Source organism: Terrapene carolina, unplaced genomic scaffold (assembly GCF_002925995.2).
Source record: "Terrapene carolina triunguis isolate 2854851 unplaced genomic scaffold, T_m_triunguis-2.0 Scaffold142, whole genome shotgun sequence".
Classification (NCBI taxonomy): Eukaryota; Metazoa; Chordata; order Testudines; family Emydidae; genus Terrapene; species Terrapene triunguis.
The window spans coordinates 2,932,084-2,957,127 of NW_020664493.1; the positions used below are offsets into that span (position 1 = coordinate 2,932,084).

General features: G+C 41.3%; 1 protein-coding gene across 4 annotated transcripts in view; it reads left to right on the plus strand.

Moving 5' to 3' along the window:
- LOC112104760 (integrator complex subunit 6) overlaps positions 1–25,044 on the plus strand; it is an 86,322-nt gene that overhangs the window by 41,483 nt on the left and 19,795 nt on the right. For 3 of the 4 annotated variants that reach the window (XM_026653637.1, XM_024197278.2, XM_026653640.1), the window contains exons 8-16: positions 4,567–4,719; positions 4,909–5,041; positions 5,620–5,714; positions 6,217–6,327; positions 10,864–11,079; positions 11,192–11,318; positions 13,148–13,290; positions 14,040–14,274; positions 16,879–17,250. In XM_026653637.1, the coding sequence (XP_026509422.1) occupies positions 4,567–4,719; positions 4,909–5,041; positions 5,620–5,714; positions 6,217–6,327; positions 10,864–11,079; positions 11,192–11,318; positions 13,148–13,290; positions 14,040–14,274; positions 16,879–17,250 (1,585 nt within the window). Of the gene's footprint in view, positions 1–4,566; positions 4,720–4,908; positions 5,042–5,619; positions 5,715–6,216; positions 6,328–10,863; positions 11,080–11,191; positions 11,319–13,147; positions 13,291–14,039; positions 14,275–16,878; positions 17,251–24,849; positions 24,987–25,044 lie in introns of all 4 variants that reach the window. The other variant, XM_026653639.1, reaches the window with a different exon arrangement.

Sequence of the window (25,044 nt, forward strand, 5' to 3'; positions counted from 1 at the left end):
TCGACATTTGCCTCAGGACCGTTGATACCCCATGCCTTTGAGACCCCCACAACTGCCTCCTGAACCAACGTGCTGGCCATACTGGGGAACCTGGGACCTGTGTGTCAGATATAGAGCCCATGCATTCTGCCAGGAAATCACCTCACCATTCCCTTCTAAGGGAACAGTCAGAGGAGACTCCTGAGACCCCATGGAAGAGGAGGAATATGAAATAGTTCCATCTGTAACAACAATTGCCTTCTTCATCGCCCAATGAAGCAGTCATCATGGCATCTCTGTCCCCTCAGAACAATCATAAACAGATTCACAGCAAAGGGTGGCAGAAAAACTCCAGATCTCCCTAGAGGAGGCCCAGGACCCTCAATACAAACTCCAGGATATCTTACAAACCACCAGCTCCAGTTGTTAAAGCTATTCTGGAACCTGCTAGAGCAGCATGGCAGACATCAACCACATACCCTACTACTCCCAAGAGGGCATAGAGGTATTATTTTCTTCCAGCTAAGGGAGCTGAATTTCTTTTTACCCACTCTGCACCAAATGCTCTGGTCATGAGGGCCATGAAGGTCAAGGAGAGATCTAGACAGCAACATTTTAAACCCACTCCTAACAAGGAGGCTAAACATCTAGACCTGTAGGGAAGGAAGGTTTTCACATCTACTAGCCTTCAGTTTTGTAAAGTGAACCATCAAGTGCTGTTGGCTAAGCACAGCTATCTCAAATGCACAGATTTTGTAGACCAGCTACTACAGCAGGACAGAGCTCACTTCCAGGCTCTTATAGAAGTGTTTAAACTGGTGACCAGAACCACACTTCAGTCAGCGATTGATGCAGCAGACATGTCATCTAGATTGATAGTAATAGCTATTGTGATGCATTGAGAGTTATGGTTGCACACTTCAGGATTTCCCATTGAGGTCCAAATCATTGTGGAAGATTTACCCTCTGAGACCTATTTTTTCAGTGAAGAGACAGATCAGTCCATACATGCTTTAAAGGACTCCAGGGCCACATGCTGCACCCTAGGAACATATACACCTGCCCCAAAAAGGAAATATCACAGGCAGCCTTTCAGACCTAGACTGGCTCCTCAATAGTTGTATCATCAGTGATCTTATGACCTTCCTTGTAAGAGAGACAAGGTACAGAACACTAGTTTCTCTGCACTCCGTATATCTACGACATCATTTCAATCCTATCCCCCAGTGAAAAGATATTTTTGACAGGAGTTTGAGAGCTGCAAACCATTTATGAGGCTGCCACAAACTTGCTTTCCTTGGGACAAGTTTCTAACTATGAGTGACCGAGTAGTTCAGGCTATACTCGGTCCTCAAGCTCCAGTTAAAACTTGTCTTTCCCTCCTGAGGCACATGGCTTCATGTACTTATGCTACTCCATTCACCAGACTCCACCTATGTTCCCTTCAGGTCTGGCTCCAGACAGTGTATTCATCAACCAAACACAGCATGAACACCATGATAACAATTCCTTCCAGAGTAATGTCTTCCCTGATCTGGTGGAAGGATCCCTGTCAGGTATGTGTAGATGTCCCCTCCTGAGAAACCGGGATGCACATCAATGTTCTGGAACTCCAGGCAGTCTGAGAAACTTGAGAGGATTTTCTACAGTTCGTCTGGTCCTGCCATGTCTCAATGTCAGATTACATGACAACCATATTTTACCTGTGTGTAGAAGCAGTCATCCTGTGGAATTGGTGTTTCAAGAATTGAATCATCATGTTGGCAGCTTATCTTCCATGAATTCAAAATGTGTTGGAAGACACCCTCAGCAGGCATTTTGCCATCGATCGCAAGTGGGAATTGCATGATTCGCTAGTAAACAGCATCTTTGCTCAATGAGGGGCCCCCAACCGGGATCTATTTCCTTCTCAAACAAATGAGAGATGTAGCACATACTGCTCCACAGGAGCGCTAGGACTACACTCTCAGGGTAATGCTTTCCTTCTTCCCTAATCAGACCGTCTCAGCTATGCCTTTCCTCCCTAAGCACTCCTTCCTCGGGTCCTGCAGAAAATTCTTTAGGACACGGCAAGTGACATCTTTATAGTCCCTGATTGGTCCAGACAGTTTTGGTTTCCAAAACTCCTACAACTGTCATCTGATTCTCTGATCACCATCCAATCCTTTCCTGATCTCTTGACGCAGGAGAAGGGCAAGATCAAACATCCTAACCCTGAAGTGCTTTTCTAATCTCTTAGCTTTTGGATGGGAATCAACATTAGAACATCACTGCTCTCAAGCTGTACAAACGATCCTTAATAATAGCAGAAAGGTTTCCACTAGGAAATGCTATTCAGCCAAGTGGAAACATTTTTCCATCTGGGTACATAGAATATCAGAGTTGGAAGGGACCTCAGGAGGTCATCTAGTCCAACCCCCTGCTCAAAGCAGGACCAATCCCAAGTTTTGTCCCAGATCCCTAAATGGCCCCTTCAAGGATTGAACTCACGACCCTGGGTTTAGTAGGCTAATGCTCAAACCACTGAGCTATCCCTCCAGAGTCAGTGGATATATCCCTCATTTTGGACTAGCTTTTCTCTCTCAAAACAGCTGGGCTTTCCCAAAGCTCTGTACAAGTTCATCTGGCAGCAGTCAGTGCGTGCCATCCACTATCCGATGGTTGTTCAATTTTCACTCACCTGCTGACTACCACATTCTTAAAGGGACTTATCAGAACTTTTCTGCCAATAAAGGAAACATGTTCCTCATGGGGACTTGTATCTTGTACTTTCAGCACTCCCAAAGCCTCCCTCTGAACCATTATCTACATGTTACATGTGTCACTTATTAGTGAACGTTGATTTCCTTGTGGCCACCACCTCAGCCGGAAGGGTAGGTGAGCTAGGAACCCTAATGGTGGAGTCCACCATATGCTGTATTCCATAAGGACAATCTCTTTAGAACTATGTCCGAAATTCACTTCCAGAGTAGTTTCGGAGTTTCACATGAACCAATCAATACTTTGTTTTTTCCAAAACCGCATGCGTCTGAAGAAGGGAGACCTCACTCCCTTGATGTGTATGACATGCTCTCGCCTTCTACCTGAAAAGGACAAAACAAAGTAGAAAATCACCTAGATAGTTTCTCGCTATAGCAGAACGAGTCTGAGGTCAAGCTATTTCGTCGCAGAGGATCTTTGAGGATCTTGGCCTATATCCTGCTTTACCAGTAGTTGCATCTTCCTTTCCCTCATAGGGTGAGGGCTTGTTCTACAAGAGCATAAGCAACTTCAGTGGTATTGCTTCAGGAAGTACCCTTATTTATTTGTGTGGAAATTCTGCACCAAAAAAATTAAAATTTATGTACACAATATTTTAAAATTCTACATGTTTTATTTGTCAAAATAAAAATATAATCATAGGAACATAACTAAGGCTATGATTTGGTCACAGAGGTCATGGACTGCAGACTTCCATGACTTCAGCCCGCAGCAGCTGGGAGCTTCCAGGTACCCCTACCTCCTGTGGCGGCTGGGAGTTGCGGGGTCCCCCTGCCGCTTGAAGTGGCAGGGGTCCCCTCGCAGCTCCCCAATCCCCACAGGCAGTGGGGGATACCTGGCAGCTCCCCAGCGGGTGGGGGAGGGGTAAGTGGGGCGGGGCCTTGGGGAACGGGTGGGGTAGATCCTGGGTTGATTGTAAATTCAAAACGTGATCTTGCGCATAAGAAGGTTGGAGACCACTGCTGTAGGACATGTTTTCTAATCCTCTTATCATTCTCATGGCTATGCTCTGAACCTTCTCCAATTTATCAACATCCTTCTTGTATTGTGGGCACTGGAACTGGACATAGTATTCCAGCAGTGGTTGTACTAGTGCCAAATAACCTCTACTCGTACTCAAGATTCCCCTGTTCATGCATCCCAGGATTTCATTAGCTCTTTTGGCCACTGCATCACACTGGGAGCTCATGTTCAGCTGATTATCCCCCACACTCCATCCCTGTCCCCAAATCTTTCTCATAGTCACTACTTCCCAGGATAGATTTCCCCCATCCTGTAAGCATGGGCTAGTCTTTGTTCCCAAATGTCTACATTTACATTTAGCTGTATTAAAATTCGTATTGTTTGCTTGTGCCCAGTTTACCAAGTGACCTAGAATGCTCTGAATCAGTGACCTGACCTCTTCATTGTTTACCACTCCCCCAATTTTTGTGTTATCTGCAAACTTTCAGTAGTGATTTCATTTTCTTCCCAGTCATAAATAAAGACCTTAAATAGAGTAGGATAATTACTCCATTTGCAAATCATTGTCCTTGCCTGACCTGTTGATTTAGCAGTTAAAGTACTTGGCTTTTACTTTCTAAATATACTTACACTCTATATTAAGATAGTATTTACTACCTACCTAAACCCAACAGCTGTTCAAGGTTCAATAAGATGAAATATTAAGTTAGTGTTCCTATTTCTTTATTTCAGAGACACATTAACAGATACTAAGGTGCAATTTTTCAAAACACTTTTATATTGTTTCAGAATAAGATTTAGTATGGCTAGATCTTGTATTTGTTGGTGCAGACCCACACTTAACAACTGAATGTTTCTGTTTAGCCACCTCGCACATCTCACCCTGTAGTGAAGTTCTCCTGCACTGACTGTGAACCAATGGTCATTGACAAACTACCTTTTGATAAATATGAGTTAGAACCTTCACCGCTGACCCAGTTTATTCTGGAAAGGAAATCTCCTCAGACCTGCTGGCAGGCAAGTTGAATATGTACTAACTAAAGGACATTTATCTGAGAGATAGTATTCTGTAAATAACTTGGAATGAAATTCTAATTACATGTGTTGATTTACTATAAACTTACTGACATCACACCTTTAACTTATAACTCACACTTTAAAACTATTTATGTACAACATGAATTACATGAACTCTTCTTATTGCAGGTGTATGTGAGCAATAGTGCAAAATATAGTGAACTTGGCCATCCTTTTGGTTACTTGAAAGCCAGTACAGCACTGAATTGTGTGAACCTGTTTGTGATGCCTTACAATTATCCAGTCCTCCTTCCCCTCTTAGGTAAATACAGCTTTCTCAAATCCTTCTGATGTGGTAGGCGGAAAATTGCTTCAGCCTAGTTATATTTTTTGTGTTATTAATGCTGCTGTTAATAATCATAAGCCTATGCAAATCCAAAACATTAAGAATGTAATATTCCTACTGAAAAGAGAACTTTTAATTTTTCTGGTATCTACTATATTCATGATTCACTTAGCAAAAAATTACTACCATTCCTGAATCTGAGTATAATCCTGTTGATTTCTAAAAATGAGTGTTTATTGTTCACAGATATTTTACTCCCCTTCTAATATGCTGTGGCCGCCACTTTTTCCCCCCTGCTGCTGCTACAAAGCCCTTCTTTTCCTACTCCCATGGATCTGATAATGAGTTAGATTTTATAAATAACAAATTGCAAGATTCTGCCTTCCTTACGCACCTCGTGGATTGCATCCAATAGTAATTAGCTCTGATTAAGCCTTAGTGTAGTAGGACGAACCTTTAGAAGAAATGTTCTTAGAAAATGTGTGGTGAATGATGCCTTACATTTAGAAATGCACCTCTCATTTAACTTTATCTCTGTTTGTATAACTTCTTAGATGACTTATTCAAAGTACACAAGGCAAAGCCAACCTTAAAATGGCGGCAGTCATTTGAAAGCTATTTGAAGACAATGCCTCCTTACTATCTAGGGGTAAGATGATTTATTGTATGTGTGTTTTAAAATGTCTGCTGTATCCTATAATTTATGGTAAACTTGTATCTTCAGTTATTAGCTTGTTCTGTTAACTGTCTTCTTTTGGATTATATTTTATAAAGCAATTAGGATGTTCTGAACATAATAAAAGGTTAATGTGTACAAATCTAGGATTTCACATTTATGGCATCATGTATGCCCCGGAAGAGTAATTTCCTAAAATTTACATTAATGTCTTGACTTTTCCCTTTGACTGTAATGTTATAAAAACTTGGTCAGGTATAACTACTGCTTGAACTATATCTCCACTAATATTTAATAATTCCGCATTAATGTTGCAATACTTAAAGGAAAAGGATGTTATGTTGCCTTAAAGGGTTACAAATTCATTTTGAAATGAACGCATTAAGCAATCATGTTCTTTAAATTCTTGCTACAAACTTAAGGATACAAATATACAAGGCTATACATATGTAAGTGTATATATTACTTGTTTCAGCCTTTGAAGAAAGCTGTGAGAATGATGGGAGCGCCTAACCTTATAGCAGATGGTGTGGAATATGGACTTAGTTACAGTGTCATTGCATACCTCAAAAAGTTGAGTCAACAGGTAATGTTGATGCAAAAGAACAGTAAAAAATGAAAACTAAAAATGAAAAACACTTATTCTAGTATCAGACTAACTTGAAAATATCAGTGAACCATATTGGTTCTCATAGTAAAGGGGCAAGAAACCTCAAGTTACCTGAATTCCTACATGTGATTACCGTTGGTACATCTTCCGTTCTCTGAATTAGTTGAAAACTTTGTCTATAGGCTAAACTGTACATACATACTGAAATGTGGCTGATTGGATAACTCAACGTATATAGTAACAGAGGGTCCTGTGGCACCTTTATGACTAACAAAAGTATTGGAGCATAAGTTTTCGTGGGTGAATGCCCACTTCATCAGACGCAAGTAATGGAAATTTCCAGAGGCAGGTATAAATCAGTATGGAGATAACGAGGTTAGTTCAATCAGGGAGGGTGAGGTGCTCTGCTAGCAGTTGAGGTTTGAACACAAAGGGAGGAGAAACTGCTTCTGTAGGTGGATAGCCATTCAGAGTCTTTGTTTAATCCTGATCTGATGGTGTCAAATTTGCAAATGAACTGGAGCTCAGCAGTTTCTCTTTGGAGTCTGGTCCTGAAGTTTTTTTTTGCTGTAAGATGGCTACCTTTACATCTGCTATTGTGTGGCCAGGGAGGTTGAAGTGTTCTCCTACAGGTTTTTGTTAATTGCCATTCCTGATATCTGACTTGTGTCCATTTATCCTCTTGCATAGTGACGGTCCAGTTTGGCCAATGTACATAGCAGAGGGGCATTGCTGGCACGTGATGGCATATATAACATTAGTGGACGTGCAGGTGAATGAGCCGGTGATGTTGTAGCTGATCTGGTTAGGTCCTGTGATGGTATTGCTGGTGTAGATATGTGGGCAGAGTTGGCATCGAGGTTTGTTGCATGGGTTGGTTCCTGAGTTAGAGTTATGGTGCGGTGCGTGGTTGCTGGTGAGAATATGCTTAAGGTTGGCGGGTTGTCTGTGGGCGAGGACTGGCCTGCCTCCCAAGGTCTGTGAAAGTGAGGGATCATTGTCCAGGATGGGTTGTAGATCACTGATGATGCAGTGGAGAGGTTTAAACTGAGGACTGTGGGTGATGGCCAGTGGAGTTCTGTTGGTTTCTTTTTGGAGCCTGTCTTGTAGCAGGAGGCTTCTGGGTACATGTCTGGCTCTGTTGATTTGTTTCTTTATTTCCTTGTGTGGGTATCGTAGTTTTGAGAATGCTTGGTGAAGATCTTGTAGGTGTTGGTCTCTGTCTGAGGGGTTGGAGCAGATGCAGTTGTATCTCAGCGCTTGGCTGTAGACGATGGATCGTGTGGTGTGTCCGGGGTGGAAGCTGGAGGCATGAAGGTAGGCGTAGCGGTCAGTGGGTTTTCGGTATAGGATGGTGGTAACGTGGCCATTGCTTATTTGTACTGTGGTGTCTAGGAAGTGGACCTCCTGTGTAGATTGGTCCAGGCTGAGGTTGATGGTGGGGTGGAAGCTGTTGAAATCATGGTGGAATTCTTCCAGGGTCTCCTTCCCATGGGTCCAGATGATGAAGATGTCATCAATGTATCGTAGGTAGAGAAGGGGTGTGAGTGGACGAGAGCTGAGGAAGCGTTGTTCCAGGTCAGCCATAAAAATGTTGGCATATTGTGGGGCCATGCGGGTGCCCATGGCGGTGCCACTGGTCTGGAGGTATATATTGTCACCAAATTTGAAATAATTGTGTGTGAGGATAAAGTCTCAGAGCTCAGCAACAAGGTGTGCTGTGTCATCATCAGGGATACTGTTCCTGACAGCTTGTATTCCATCTGTGTGTGGGATGTTTGTGTAGAGAGCTTCTGCGTTCATGGTGGCTAGGATGGTGTTTTCTGGGAGGTCACCAATGCATTGTAGTTTTCTCAGGAAATCAGTGGTGTCACAGACATAGCTGGGAGTGCTGGAGGCGTAGGGTCTGAGTAGGGAGTCCACATATCCAGACAGTCCTTCAGTGAGAGTGCCAATGCCCGAGATGATAGGGCGTCCAGGATTTCCAGGTTTGTGGATCTTGGGTAGTAGATAGAATAACCCCGGTCGGGGCTCTAAGGGTATGTTGATTTGTTCCTGTGTTAGTGTAGGGAGTGTCCTGAGTAGATGGTGCAGTTTCTTAGTGTATTCCTCAGTGGGATCTGAGGAAAGTGGCCTGTAGAATTTGGTTACTTTCACAGACCTTGGGAGGCAGGCCAGTCCTCGCCCACAGACAACCCGCCAACCTTAAGCATATTCTCACCAGCAACCACACATCGCACCATAACAACTCTAACTCAGGAACCAACCCATGCAACAAACCTCGATGCCAACTCTGCCCACATATCTACACCAGCAACACCATCACAGGACCTAACCAGATCAGCTACAACATCACGGCTCATTCACCTGCACGTCCACCAATGTTATATATGCCATCATGTGCCAGCAATGCCCCTCTGCTATGTACATTGGCCAAACTGGACAGTCACTACGCAAGAGGATAAATGGACACAAGTCAGATATCAGGAATGGTAATTAACAAAAACCTGTAGGAGAACACTTCAACCTCCCTGGCCACACAATAGCAGATGTAAAGGTAGCCATCTTACGCAAAAAAAACTTCAGGACCAGACTCCAAAGAGAAACTGCTGAGCTCCAGTTCATTTGCAAATTTGACACCATCAGATCAGGATTAAACAAAGACTGTGAATGGCTATCCACCTACAGAAGCAGTTTCTCCTCCCTTGGTGTTCGCACCTCAACTGCTAGCAGAGCACCTCACCCTCCCTGATTGAACTAACCTCGTTATCTCCATACTGATTTATACCTGCCTCTGGAAATTTCCATTACTTGCGTCTGATGAAGTGGGCATTCACCCACGAAAGCTTATGCTCCAATACTTCTGTTAGTCTTAAAGGTGCCACAGGACCCTCTGTTGCTTTTTACAGATTCAGACTAACACGGCTACCCCTCTGATACTCAAAGTATATAGTATGCAAGCAGCATTTTCATATGTGCTAACTTGAATATATTTGTGGTTAAAAAGGCACAGTTCTTTCTGCTCTGTGCTAAAAATCACCTTGCATGCGATTAGGGATTTGTGCCTATATGTAATTGGGCCATAATGCAGCCTTCTTTCCTATTTGGCCCATAGTTTTTGAAGTGCTTCAGGATCCATGAAAGGCATTAGCTAAATATAAAACATAGTAAACAATGCCTTTCATCCCTATTGAAGTGCTTGCTTACAAATGAGGAAACTGGCACAGAATGGACAAGGTTACACCCCAAGCCACTGGCAATGGTGGGGAGTAGAAACCATATCTCCTGGCTAGTCTCCTGCTCTAGCAGGTAAAAACCATTGATTTCCCATTATCACTTACTGTTTTGTTGTGTGTCTCCAACTTTTTTTGGATAATCACAAAATTGAGTAGCTTTGACACAAAAGGATGTAGAGATGCAAACATTAATGTCTTTGTATGTTTAAAATTTCATAAAGTTTAAAAGCCCTCAATATAAATCTTATTTTTTTAAACTCCTAGCTATAGCCTGTGGAAATCTGTGATGAATCTTACCAAATTGTGTGGTCATTTTGCTCAAAAATCTGCATAATCTATAAATCTGTATATTTATACATTTTTGGCATAAAATACATTGTTCTACAGTATGTTATACCTACATTAGAGTATACAGTAATCCTCCTTAAAATCTTTCTTTCCTTTTGAAAGATTCTACCAGTTTAAGAGAGTTCTGTTCTTAAAATGGGAAATAACATTTGAACTTTCAGTGTGGAAGGAACTTCTCAAGTGCAACCTCTGAATAAACATTGTATGACAGTCAGAAGTTCTCAAATGATTTTTGGCTTATTGTTCAACTGTATTCTACCAAACTACTAGTGATGCATTTTAGAGTACATTTGATTTTGGGACATACTTGGCAGATGAAAAATTACTGGCTGTGGTGGATTGTCTGCCAAATGGAGGAAGAATCAAAAGATTGCTGTGTGTTCCCTTATTTTGTTGGAGTTGAACTGTCTCTTCCTTGCTTTAATCTCAGGTTCTTTTCCTATCTTCTATTGACTTTTTAAAAAAAAAAGAAATTGATACCATCATATGAGTCCATAATAAATACAGTTAAATGAGATAAGTTACTTTGTGAAAATTCTCATAAGACTTCAGCTTTTTTCACAGAGAAAAGTGAAATCTATGAGCACATCCAGAAATTCTGGCACAGTTTTCCAATAATCGTAATCAAGGCATTTTTATGAAAATAAAAGCATTGCATGCATATTGGTGCTTAGATACTATGATAATGGGCACCCTAGAAATACCTGAAAAAGCTAGACACAAAAACTGTTTACGATATTCTAATGATTTAGAATTGTAGTAGTACATTCAGCAAACCACCTTAAACACTCATCCACATTATATTTTTTATAGTGTATTAGCACATTGCCGAATCTTCTAGGTAAGAATTAGGAATTAAATTAATATTCTGACTAATCCTTTTAAGAGTATATTGTCAATTTTATTTATTTATTTATTTCAAATTAAGGCCAAAATAGAGTCCGATAGAGTCATTGGCTCTGTAGGCAAAAAGGTAGCGCAAGAGACTGGAATTAAGGTCAGAAGCAGATCACACAACCTGTCTATGGCACATAGGAACGATTTTCAACAACTGCTACAGGGGATTACTGGGGAAATTCCTCATAGACTTCTAGACCTCAATATGAAGGAGTATGCTGGGTTCCAAATAGCTTTGCTGAATAAGGTAAGCACCATTATGTGTAATGTTGTTATTTTCAATACACTTCCATTGAAGTATTAGATGTTATTTCATATGTAGTATTAATCAAAGCTTTATTATATTGCTGCAACTGTAGGAATTGAAACCTCAGACCTTTAGAAATGCTTATGATATACCCAGAAGGAATCTTTTGGATCACTTAACAAGAATGAGGTCTAATCTTATGAAGATAACTCGCAAGTTTCTCAAAGGACAAGATGAAGGTTAGATTACTTTGTTTATTGTTTGCATATCTTAATATGTATAGTAGTTAGTACTATTATCATAACTTTGTATAGTGTGCTGAATGGAGTAAAGTTGAGCCTTCTTCAATAGATGCTTAGTTGGGAGGTTTTCTTTCTGAAATAAACTTATTCTAAGATTGCTGCTATTGCACACGAATCCCAGTGGCTTTTCTTGGGTTAGACATGTTCCAGTGGCTCATGGAAGACAAAACTTATATCTTCCATTTAATTTCTTTGACTGTCCTTGTCTTAAGAACAGTCTTGTTTTCTTCAGCTTTTGATTCTGTTTGTTTTTGTTTCACTTTTTTCCAGCTTTGTGGGTATATCAAAGGACAAATATCTTCTGGACAGTCCTGGACACTGAAGTCCTCTGTCCATATAATAAGTACATAATAGGCATGGGCAGAGCAAGCTTCCCCCTCACATCCTGCCAACTTGCCTCACCCTTGACCTGAAAGGAGCACCTCTCTTGGTGAGAGAGTAGTTGTCTCCATGCTAATGGGGGGGAGGGATAGCTCAGTGGTTTGAGCATTGGCCTGCTAAACCAGGGTTGTGAGTTCAATCCTTGAGGGGGCCACTTGGGGATCTGGGGCAAAATCAGTACTTGGTCCTGCTAGTGAAGGCAGGGGGCTGGACTTGATGACCTTTCAAGGTCCCTTCCAGTTCTAGGAGATGGGATATCTCCATTAATTTCTATATTTCTATATTTCTAATTCAGTTTTTTCCCTATGTGGTGACTTTCTGCAGGCAATACAATAACCTGTGCTAGCCATAAATGACAGTAGTAGTAGAGCTCAAGAGGAGAAGTACTCTGCAGTTAAAGTGCTTCATTACACTGTGGCACCTGTAGAAGACAATAATGGAAAGAATGAAATAAGAATAGACAGAGAAAAAGGAAAAAAGACAAGAAAAAATAGGACTTCTAACAACATTTCTAGATTATGAATATTAGTCTGGCCTAAGTAGTGATAGAATGACTATTAAAAAAGTTGTGTCCAGTTCCTGGAGAGGTGTCCGTATTACAACTGGCATTAATTCTAGTGTAATCTGCTACCCAACCTACCTCCTTGCTAAGCAAAGGATTGATGGGTGAATTTTGACATGTTGTGCGGTCAAGAACACATTGAGGACCTGAATCACAAGGACTCTTAAGAAAATGCTGAATTTTGTTTTCAGTGTGTACAAGATTACAAGCATCTTGTACCTTGCTGACAATATTAGAAAGGACATTTCTCAAGTTGTTGGTGTTTTACTTCTAATTAATAAAATGTCTTCATGTTTTTGGCAGATAGGAAGGGGCTTTTTGTGTAATCATAGTTCAGAGTAGCATGTAAGGTGGAATATTACATAGTAATTTCATACATCAGTGTAATAGTAGCCTCAGTGCATTTTACAATTAATGCATTCAGATGGTCTCCATTCCTTTCCCTCCACCCATCCTATCCAAAAAGAATTGTGTATCATGTTGGAAAAACAAAAACTGTACTCAGGAGGCTATTACTCATTTCTAGGATGAGATGATCAATACACATTACATACATTGATTTTTTTCAACCCCAGGCAAGCCTTCCACAGTATGTGAAGTAGTATATGAAATATTTTAATTATTATGTTGGTAGAGAGGAAGATGGGTTTTGAGCATCTATTTCTATATACTTCTGTGTTGCTATATCCTGATCAAAAAGGTGAGATAATATGAAAACTGGATGTGTGAAATGCAGCCAGAATTAAATCCTGACAAAACAAACAGTGTCATACTGTTTCTATAGGCATAGTCTTTTGATAAAAACTATCTTCAATTCCAATAGATCAAGTTCACAGTGTACCAATAGCACAAATGGGAAATTATCAGGAGTACCTAAAACAGATACCATCTCCTCTTCGAGAGCTTGACCCTGATCAACCCCGAAGGCTACATACATTTGGTAATCCATTTAAATTGGACAAGAAGGTAATTTCTCTATAATACTCATTTTGTGTAATACTAGTGTTACGGCATTTGTATGTGTTGCTAACTAGAAGCCATCCAAGTGCATAGGAAAAGAAGGCCACTATATTTCTTTGGAAATTTACTCAACTCTTTTTAGGCCACCTATTTTTTCATGGAGGAGCAGACTTGATTAGAAATCACTTATGAAACCTCTGCATTTTTTTAGTATGAAATATTCATATGTTGTGAAATTGCCAACACTTTACCCTTCCCCCCCCCCGCCTCTTTTTATTAAACCCTTCCTTAGCAAAAAGCTTGCATTAACTTGATGGCGTCTCTAGTTTTCCACTAGCCCAAGGACATGGATTCTTAATCCCTCACAAATCTAGGCCTTTGACTTGACTTCAGTGAACTACCAAGATAGGTGAATATTTAACTGACTAAAAATTACCTCGCCTCTGAGTCCGGTTTAGAGGTCATGTTTTACAGGCAAATTGTATAACCATAGTCAGCTTTCTTACTTGGGATATTGTTTATAGAGTGGTCTTCAACACATCAGTCCTAATCTCTACCAGAGTAAATCATTTGCCCAGGTCTTTTTTAATTGGCATTTGAGAGAAGCCAAGACAAGGTGGTATATTTTCCTGATTGGATTGTCTTATATCTGACAAAAGTCAGGAAATTGTTGGATATGTTTTTTGGTAAACTTGCTGTGCAAGATAACACAAATTTAAGAGCGCTTTTTTAAAAACCAGATTTATTTGTTACAGGGAATGATGATAGATGAGGCAGATGAATTTGTATCAGGGCCTCAAAATAAACACAAACGACCCGGAGAACCAAATATGCAAGGGATTCCTAAAAGACGTCGGTGTATGTCACCCCTTCTCAGAGGCCGGCCACAGACTCCTCCTGTCATGAACAATCACATTGGAGGAAAAGGGCCACCTACACCTGTAACACAAGCACAGCCAGATCTTGTTAAACCTATTCCTATTCACAAAAGTAAGTGTAACTCTATTTCAGTTAATTTTTCCTGTTGCCTTCATTTGGTTCCTCTTCAGATAATTCTCTTTACTCTTTATACAAAAGAATGTTTTAGTTGGTCATCAAAAAAGTAAGCATGCTGTAGATTTCTCAAATTTGTGTATTTGAATATCCAGTTCCAAAATGTCAGTATGTAAATGTTCAGCCTTAATTATCCAATTACTTTGCGTATTTGGCACCTCAGAGGTGACAAACCTCTGCCATTCTTTTGTAATTTCAAAGCAATATAAAGATTTCTGAAATTTAGCTATCTGCCATTGAAACACCACTTTCTAATACTAAAACTACCTTGATATGTACAAGGGAAAATATCATACAATGTAGACAAAGGTACTTGTTCTATGCCCTTTAATTGTTTCACATACATACATTTTAGGATTTAGTGATACATAAATTGATTGTAACTTTATAGTAAGTAAAATAAACATCAGTGAAATTTATAGTAGTTACCCTCCCAGCAAATCTATGAGGGGGCAGAATAGGGGAGGGTTTCATATTTGTAGACTTGTCGTATTTGTTGATTGTCTACATGTACTCTTTATATTGAGGATTTATATTTTCCTCCATAAATCACTCTTTTGAGCCTCTAATTATTTCTGTTGCTCTTTTCTTCCTCAGCATTTTTGTAATAAGAAAGTGGACGTATTAATTTAACATTTCAGGTTCATTTGCACCAGAGATAAGTAGAGGGGTCCTTCTCTTCCTGTTCTGTGATGTGGTATCCCTGTATAGATGAAGAGTTTAAAAAAGGAGTTTGGTATTTCAGCCATTACATTTAACTCCTTTCTTACAAATAGACCTACTTTTTTCTAGCACTCTTTTCTTAGCAGTATGCAAAAGCTTTTTACTTTCCCCTTAGCTTTTTTAACTCATTTTCTTGTGTGCCCCATATTTTTTCATATGTTACTAATTTAATATTCTAGTTTGGTTTCCTTCTGTCATTTGACTTCATGTATTAAGCAGACCCTTGTCAAATCAGTTGGTTAATCCTTATATTCTTCAATTTCAGAGGAATTGTAGCTTGTTTTAATTATGGTGTCTTTAAGATTCCCCAGCTGCCGTGCACCATGGAACATTTAAAACCTTCCATCTTGTGTTAGTCACTGAATTTTTTAATTCCAAATTTTGTATTCAGGTGGTGGTTGCATTCTCTTATTTTTGGCTCATAATCTTTCCCCTTTTAACACTGGAATCTATTAATTCAATAAGACCACACTTAAAATTAGGTACTGCTATAAGACATTCAAGTAGACATGCAAAAGTAATAGCCAGCGCCTGATTTTTAGCTGAATCTCAGCCTGGCCTCACTTCTTGCAGGTGTAATTTTGTGCTTGCAACTAACTGTCATATTAATCTTACTATTTAGATGGCAAAATATATGACTGATTTGCAGACTCAAGTTAGGTATGTAGCGGATTTAGTAAGATTTCTTCCTGTAACTGGGCCGAAGAGTTCAGTTTTTGCAGGCTCAGATTGTCCCTCTGAAAGACAGGCTGTCTGAAAAACTAGAGTCAATCTTCTTTTGTGATGTGACTTTTTTCCAGGAGGAAGACTGTTGTACTTAACCTGGCCTGGAATAATTTTTGGACTTCTGGTATATAAAGGCATGCATACATACATACACACACACACACACTTATATATATATATATATATATATAAAAAATAGAATACATTTCCAACAATTGTTGATTGTTTGCTTTTCCAGTTCGTTGGTAAAATACAGAACAAATTGCATTTTAATTTGGATGTTTGCAGTAATTTCCTCACTTCTCGGAGGTAGAACAATATTACAGATAAGCATATAGTTAACAATCCTCTGGATATTTACTCTTCTGTGGGAATTGACACCAGGGTAAATTACAATTGAATCACATATATAGTCAGAAGTACTGGGATATACTTTCTTATAACAAAATTTAGGAACCTTCCCAGTACAAAGAGTTTGTTTCCCCTCTTCTCTTTTAATACAGTGAATAAAGTAAAAGAGCAAGGCCGGTATATCCCTTTAAGTGGGTCTCACTGATCTCTGATATATTAGTGAGTACAATCTCTTTGATCTGAGTCACTCCAAAATATTGCAACACACAAGCTTATCTGGTGAGCTTCACTCCAGTGAAGAGTGAACTTTATTCCTTTAATGTGGGCCTGTGTGTTGCATAGGGCCTTGAGCCAGCCCTTCTGCACTGAAGTGAATTTTTTCCATTAATCTTAATGGGACCAGGTAAGTAATTCCTCACAGAAACACCCTTTATCTTCTGTTCACTTGACTTCTTGCTTTGTTGCTAGTCTGTGTAACTCTTCCCTTTTCCTTATAAAGAATGCTTCCCTGTATTGATAGACCACCACCCCTCAATGGACATTCCAGGGTGTTCTGTGCCACCAACATCATCATCTTCTGACTCCCCGATGTTGCAGAAGTATCTCTTACCTTCCTCTAAACCTACCTGCTGCAACATGATTGCACAAGACTAGGTTACCCAGTACCAAATCATGTATGATTTTGATGGTTTTTAATGCATGCTTGCCAGTTTGTTCCTCTTCATAGTCTTTATTTTTCAGCTTCAGAAACCAATAACGAGATTGCAGCGGATGATGCGACTGAGAATCATGTTGCAGACCCACTTTCATCAGATGTTTTTCCAAATGCTATGGATTCTGACTTTTCAGTGTCCCCCTCTCCATTCAATTCATTGGATGGACCAACAACTCATTCAGAGGATCTAGGCCATGAACATTTAGGAACTAATAACCTTAACATCGATGAATTTATGAAAAATGAAGAGTTGGGTGGTAAAGAGCGAAGTACTCAAGAAAACTTGCCAGCATCTTCGCCCAACAAAGGGAAAAAAGTGATACATTCCAGAAGTGCAAGAGAGGTTAATATAGAACTAAAAGCACAAATTATGAAGGAGATTAGAAAGCCGGGAAGAAGTAAGTATAAGAACCGCAAACCACTGTCTTTGTATCCAGATGATTGGAGAGACAACTAGACTCGATTAAAATATTTAGATTACATCATTGTATTTTGTAAGATACTGAGTCATGCAAGAATTGTAATAGATATCTGTGATTACTAGCAGAAGTAAAAATAAGAGAAGAGAAACCCTATGTGTAGTAGAGAGGAAATCCTTTTAATTCAAAGTTTATAAGGCCTCTTTAGAAAGTTTGAAAATCTGTTTTCTTTCATACTTTCCTGAATGCGTGGGTGGAATAGGATTAAATCCATCTGTTTATATTCTTCAGATTTTGTACTTACCTACTTTGACAGTAGCCTAGATTTAGTACATTTGGTTTTTACATTAAAGTTGACAAATAACTTTTAATTTTTCTTCGAGTGATGGTCCCTATGTGTATTCCACACGTGGGATAAGCATGTGCACCATGAGCTTGAGTCTGGATTTTTTTTTACAAGCAGTGTCCATTGGCCTCTACATGCGCCATAGCGCTCCTCGTGCACTGAAGCGAGGGCATAAAAGGTGGTGTGGGCTAACACCTTTCCAGTTCTTTCTTACTGCCGCAAGGTCCGAGTCAGAATCTTTGGTGTTCTCAGCTCCTTTTTTTTACTGTGTCATTGCTGTAAGGTATTGTGTATAGTTAGTTTAAATAGTCTACATAGTATAGTTAGATGACGGTTTTTTTCCCATTTTCTTCCCCACCTGGTGACTTTTTCACCCTGAGAATGTCCAGGGTTCAAAAACAGTTTCCTGCACTCATTCTTTTTTGGTGAGCAACTAACAACAACGTTGCCTCTGCTGCCTGGGTGAGGCTCATATTTCTGCCAAGTGCAGCAGTGGCCGCTTTCCCTCACCCCACCCCACCCCGAACTCATGAGGGTCAGGAATTGAAATTCAGAAAATATCTCATGGAGAAGGTGAGAAGACCCAGTCACATGGAGGCTGGGGACCTCCCCATACCTCATCTCACCAAGTAGACAGCGCCCCTTCGAGCACAAGCTCAGGAATGGAGGCTAAGACCATCAAGTCTGAGGAGAAGGCTTCACATGACAGCAAAGGGCACTATCATAGATATAAGGACATGCCAGCTTTGTCGAAAACTTCCCTGAAGAGAAAGGATCCCTCCCCAATCCAGTCAGTCAGGAGAGCTGGTGCAGGCGGGTGCTAAGAATTTAGGCCTGAGTAAATCTTCTCAACAGGAGAAGGAAGGATATAAAGATATGGATCTGATGGTTCAAATATCGGGTCTGATGGTGAAGGCTCGGGATGAACAGCTTCTGGTGCTCCCTTCCATTTCTATAGCTGATGCAATACCAGTAGCAATGTGGCCCCAGAGGGAGCCGACTGCCACAGTGGCCAGGGAAGCTCCAGTTCTGACAGCTCTGCCAATGGGCTCTTCTCTACGTCTCCCGGAGGACATCTTTGCTCTTCTGTATCTCATTCATCCCTCCTATTGGTTCCATCTCTATTCTGGGACGTTGATACTCCAGAGGAAGAGCCTATCCCAATGAGGCAGAGTTGTTCTCCCATCCCACCTGGCAGCCTTGAGGCACAGCCACTGGTACTGTTCTGCACAAGATAAGGAATCAGGCTTTTTCTTTGGATGAATTTGAGTCTCCACAGGAGTCTGTGCAGCATTGGGTGGAGGTGGCACTAGACAGGAGACACACAAGATCAGGATTCCAACCTCAGACAATTGGCCAAGAAACAGGTGATAACCTACGCCATAGGGTCCTCCTCTGCCAGTTGATCCATCCTACTGTGAAGAGTGTGGGATCCCTACCCTAGACACCCAGGATTGGTGCAGGAGTCCTATTTGTCATCACCTAGACACCCACAACTGGCCCTGTTGGAATATTTGGAAGGGTAGACTGAGGAGGATCATACGGTTTGGGGAGAAACCTTGTTGTCTTCACTAGATGAGGCGTACACTCCATTTTCTCCGTCTCTGCCAGATGACCTGAAATAATATCAAGAGCTCATGCCCAGGGTGTCTGCAGAGCTATAAATTCAGCTTCAGGAAGTCCTGGAGCCTCAGCATATTTTTCTAAACATTCTGCAGCCTTCCTGTCCCAGTTGAGTGACCCTCCTCATAAACAAAGCCATCATGGAGCAAGCACAGATAGTTGGCACACTCCTGCTTCTTGTGCTCTGAGAAGCACTACTTTGTTCCATCCCTGGGGGAGTTTTTGTTCTCTCACCCACTGCTAAACTCTTCGGTGGTTTAGGCAGCTACAGAGCAGCCCAAGCAACAGCACCCAAAGGCTACTCCCTCTGAAAAGGGACACAAGTGACTCAACCTTCTAGGGAGAAAGGTCTTCTCTTACACCTCCCTCCAGTTCAGGATCTCAGATGATCAGGCCCTCTTGTCCAAATATGATTTTTACTAATTATAATTTTTTGGAATTTAAGGACAAGCTCGCTGAGGGGTGCCTAATTCTAGGCCTTAGTGAATGGGGGCAGATTGGTGGCCAAAGCTTTCCTCCAAGCTGTAGTGGGTGCAGTAAATATTGCATCTAGGGGAATGGCTTACAGATGTGTTATGAGGAGAGACTTGTGGTTACAATCCTCTGGTTTCCGTAGAGAGGTGCAGAGTACCATCCAAGATCTCCCCTTCAGTACTATCCACCTATTCCACGAGAAGGCGGATGAGTCCCTCCACTCCCTCAAAGACTCAAGGATAACGCTTCACTTGCTGAGCATTTATACTCCTGCCCCTAAAAGAAAACACTATAGACATGGGTATAGGGCAAGGCCGCCTCCTCAGCTGTTTTACCACCAACACCAGGAGCCATCACACAAGGGACTGAAAGTTTATATACCTAGGAGCCTAGCCTCTGCAGCATCTACGGCCATGTTATACTCTAATCCCCTAGTGAAGAATTTCTTTTGACAGGACCCATGTGCCTTTATTGATGCTGCTTCATTCCCTTCCTCTGATATTCAGAGGCCGCCTTACCCAGTTTGCCAAAAAACTGGAGGGCCCTAACTACAGACAAATGGGTATTAAAGATTGAGCTTCTGATACCTCCTACCCACAGACCCTTTTCAAGGACCACTCTCACAAGGAGATTCTATAACAAGAGGCAAATTTCCTTGTCCTCAGGGGAGCCATAGATAGGGTTCCACCTCAACCTCAAAGGAAGAGATTCTATTCCCCTTACTCCTTTATTCCCCAGCAAGGTTAGGGGATGGAGGTCAGTTCTTAATTTGAGACAACTGAACAAGTTCATTCAAAAACTAAAATTTGATACGATATCCTTGGCATCAGTATTTCCCTTGTTAGAGGAGGACACATGGTTCATGACTCTTGACGTGAGACACATATTTGCACGTAGACATCCACCCGCCCACAGGAGATTCCTCTTTGGTCAAGAACATTACTAATTCAGAGTCCTCCCCTTTGGTCTAGCTGCAACACCTAACATCTTTACAAATGTTTTTTTTTTCAGTAGTGGTAACGTGGATGAGAAGAGAGAGATTTACAGTCATCCCTTATGTTGACAACTGGCTTCTGATGGACAGTTCCTGTGAGGAAGTCCAGTGGTTCTGTTCAGTCTTCTGCCTTCCCTGGGTCTGCGTCAATCACAGAAGATCTGTCGATCCCCACAAGGTTCATCAATTTTATAGTGGAGAGATTGGACTTGATCACAGCAAGAGCATATCTACCTCAAGAGGTTTCATGCCATGAGCACTTTCATATATAAGGTCAATCAGTTGAGGTGCTAAAGGAGCGCACTCAAGGAAAACAAGACCATTGAAAAGAACCTAAATGAATACTTTGTATTGTCTTCACTACAGAGAATGTGAGGGAAATGTCCACACCTGAGCCATTCTTTTTAGATGATAAATCTTAGGAACCTGTCCCAGATTGAGGTGTCAGTAGAGGTGGTTTTAGAACAAATTGATAAATAAAAACAGTAATAAGTAATAAGTCACCAAAACCAGATAGTATTCACCCAAGAGGTCTAATGGAACTCAAATATGAAATTTCAGACTTATTAACTGGGTCTGTAACCTATCACTTAAATCAGCTTCTGTATCAAATGACTGGAGGATAGCTAATATGATGCCAATTTTTAACAAAGGCTACAGAGGCATCCTGGCAATTACAAGCCAGAAAGCCTAACTTCCAGTACCAGGAAAATTGGTTGAAACTATAGTAAAGAACAGTATTATCAGACACATAGAAGAGCACCATTTGTTGGTGAAGAGTCAACACAGATTTTGTAAAGGGAAATCATACCTCACCAATCTATTTGAATTCTTTGAGGGGGTCGACAAACGTGGATTAGCGTGATCCAGTGAATATAGTGGACTTGGACTTTTAGAAAGCCTTTTAAAGGCTCTTAAACAAATTTATCAGTCCTAAGATGAGAGGGAAAGTCCTCTCATGGATCAGTAATTAGTTCAAAGACAGGAAACAAAGCATAGGAATAAATGGTTAGTTTTCAGAATGGGGAGTGGTGTAAATAGCACTCTTGCCTAAGGATCTGTATTGGGACCAGTGCTGTTCAGCATATCCATAAATGATCTGGAAAAGGGGGTAAATAATGAGGTGGCAAAATTTGCAAACGATACAAAATTACTCAAAATAGTTGAGTCCAAGGCAGACTGACGAGTTAAGGGATCTCACAAACCTTGGTGACTGGGTAATGGCAAATGAAATTCAGTGTTGATGAATGCAAAGTAATGCACATTGAAAAACACAATTCCAACTATATATACAAAATGATGGTATCTAAATTGGCTTTTACGACTCAAGAAAGAGTTCTCAGAGTCATTGTGGATAGTTCTCTGAAAATATCTGCTTAATGTGCAGCAGCAGTCAAAAAAGCTAACCATGTTAGGAACTATTAGGAAAGGGATAGATAAGATAATAAACAGCATACTACTACTATATAAATCCGCACCTTGAATACTGTTGCCTCATCTCAGAAAAGATGTATTAGAAATTGAAAAGGTACAGAGAAGGGCAACAAAAATGATTAAGACTATGGAACAGCTTCCGTATGAGGAGAGATTAAAAAGATTTGGGACTATCCAGCTAGGAAAAGAGAGGATTGGGGGGATATGATAGAAGTCTATAAAATCATGAATTGTGTGGAGAAAGTGAATACAGAAGTGTTATTTATCCCTTCACATAACAAAAGAAATAAATGTCTCCCAATGAAATTAATATGCAGCAAGTTTCAGACAAAGAAAAGGAAGTACTTCTTCACACAGCACTCAGTCAATCCATGGGATTGTTGCCAGGAGATGAGATGCCAGGTGAAGGCCAAAACTATAACAGGGTTCAAAAAAGAATTAGATGAGTTCTTGGAGGATAGGTTCATTAATGGCTATTAGCCAAGATAGGTAGGGATGCAATCCTATGTTCTGGGTGTCCATAAGCTTCTTACTGCTAGGTGCTGGGACTGGACGACAGGATGGATCACTTGATAATTGCTCTGTTCTGTTCATTCCCTCTGAAGCATCTGGCTTTGGCCACTGTTGGAAGACAGGATAGTGGGCTGGATGGACCATGGCTGTTCTTAGGTTCGCTATCAGACCCAGGACATTCATCAGAACTTGCCTTTCCCTACTCTGTCATGTGGCCTCATGCGCACACTTGACGCTGTTCTCCAGGCTTCTGCTTCACTGCCAACAGGCCTGGCTTCTCTCCGTGTACTCAGTAGAGAAGGGCAACATAAATGGTAATGGGACAATTCTGCCCATAGTTTTAGACATTCATCTGGTGAACAACACCGGAGAACATTTGTGTGGGGATTCCTTTCCTCAATCTGACTCCCAAGGCAACCATCATTACGGATGCTACCCTCTTGAATTGGGGTGATCACGTGGGCTATCATATGGCACAAGACATGGACCCTACAAAAGTCCAGAATGCATATCAATTTTCTAGAACTCCAGGTGGTCCATCAAGTCTGTGATACCTTCCTCCCACTCATCCAATCCAGACGTGCAAACAGTGTCGGACAATGTGACGACAGTATTTTTATATAAACAAGCAGGGGGGAAGCAAGATTTGTCCCTCTCTGTGCAGAGAGAGGCAGTCGCCCTCTGTAGTTGGTCCATCAATCATAGCATAACCCTGACAGCAGCATATTTACCAGTCATGCAAAACTCCATAGCAGACTGCCTGAATAGACATTTTTCCACAAATCATGAATGGGAGATTCACATTGGTTCTTGATGATAACTTTGCCCAGTGGGGAACACTGGCCTGGGATCTTTTTGCCTCACGGGAGAACAGGAAACTTCCTTGGTACTGCTCCAGAGCAGCCCTGGGTAAAGGCTTGATGGGAGATGCCCTATTGGTGTCATGGTAGGGTCATTGGGGTCATCCTCATCCATCTGTCCCATCCCATTGATACCAAAAGTTCTACGGAAGATTCACTTATCCTGTCACAGCTAGATTTCTAAAGGGGATTCTCGGATCCTTTCCACCATTGGTGAAGTTCGTACCTCAATGGACCTCAATTTTGTTTTATCGTCGCTCACTAACTTCTCCCTTCCTCCCCCCCCCCACCCCCAGTCCTTTGAGCTTCTAGCCAGATGTGCAATGGCCCATCTGTCCATGAAGGTGGCCTTTCTATAGCCATAACGTCAGCCAGAAGGGTCGGTGAACTGGGAGCACTGTGGCAGACCCACCACATACTTCCTTGTTTAAAGAAAAGATCTCATTATAACTCCACTCTAGATTTGTTCCTAAAGTAGTTTCCAAGTTTCACATGAGCCAGGAAATCCACTTACCAGTATTTTTTCCAAAATTGCATGCCTCAGATGAAGAGAGACAGCTGCATTCTCTAGATGTCTGAAGGGTTTTGGGCTTTTATCTTCAAAGAAAAAAGGATGTTGGAAAAACACCTAAACTATTTGTTTCCATAGCAGAGCGATTAAGGGATCAAGCTATATTGGTGCAGAGACTTTCAAAATGGATCTTGGGTTGTTTATATTACCCTTTGTTACCAACTAGTTCATATCCCCCTTTGGAGGGGGTGTGAGTGCTCATTCCGCTAGCAGGGGTGCTAGAACAATTCATATAGTGGGGGTACTGAGAGCCATTGAACCAAACTGTAAACCCTGTATATGATGGAAACCACTTCAAGCCGGGGGTGCAGCAGCACCCCTAGTTCAGGCACCTGTGTCCACTAGAGGGCAAGCTACTTCGGCTGTGTCACTGAGAGACGTACCCCTCCTAGGGATATCTAGGGCAGCTGTGTGGAGCTCTTTGCATACCTTAATGAGATATTATGCTCTGGTCCAGTTGTCAACTGCAGTTATAGCTGTGAGGACAGTAGTACTACAGTCAGCTATCACTGCTGCATCCTCGCCCCAACCCCCATCTGACTACTGCTTGTTAATCACCCTTGTGTGGAGAACACATAGGGACTATCACTCAAAGAAGAAATGGAGGTTACTTACCTGTAACGGGAGTTCTTTGAGATGTGTGGTCCCGGTCTGTATTCACTTCCCGTCCTCCGTCCCCTCTGCAGCGGATAGTTTGAACTGTGGTAAAAATGGGAAACTGGAGAGGTGTCTGCCTGCACCACTTTTTATGCTCTCTGTTCAGAGCAGGAGAAGAGCTATGGCACATGTGCAGGCCAATGGACGCTGTTCGCAAAAAAAATTCCGGATTCAGGCACGTGTATCATCGTACATGTGGAATGCAGATAGGGACTACACATTTTGAAGAACCTTCAGTTACAGGTAGGTAACCTATATGTTTACTTGCCTACTTAATACAAAGACAGTACTGTTACTTAAG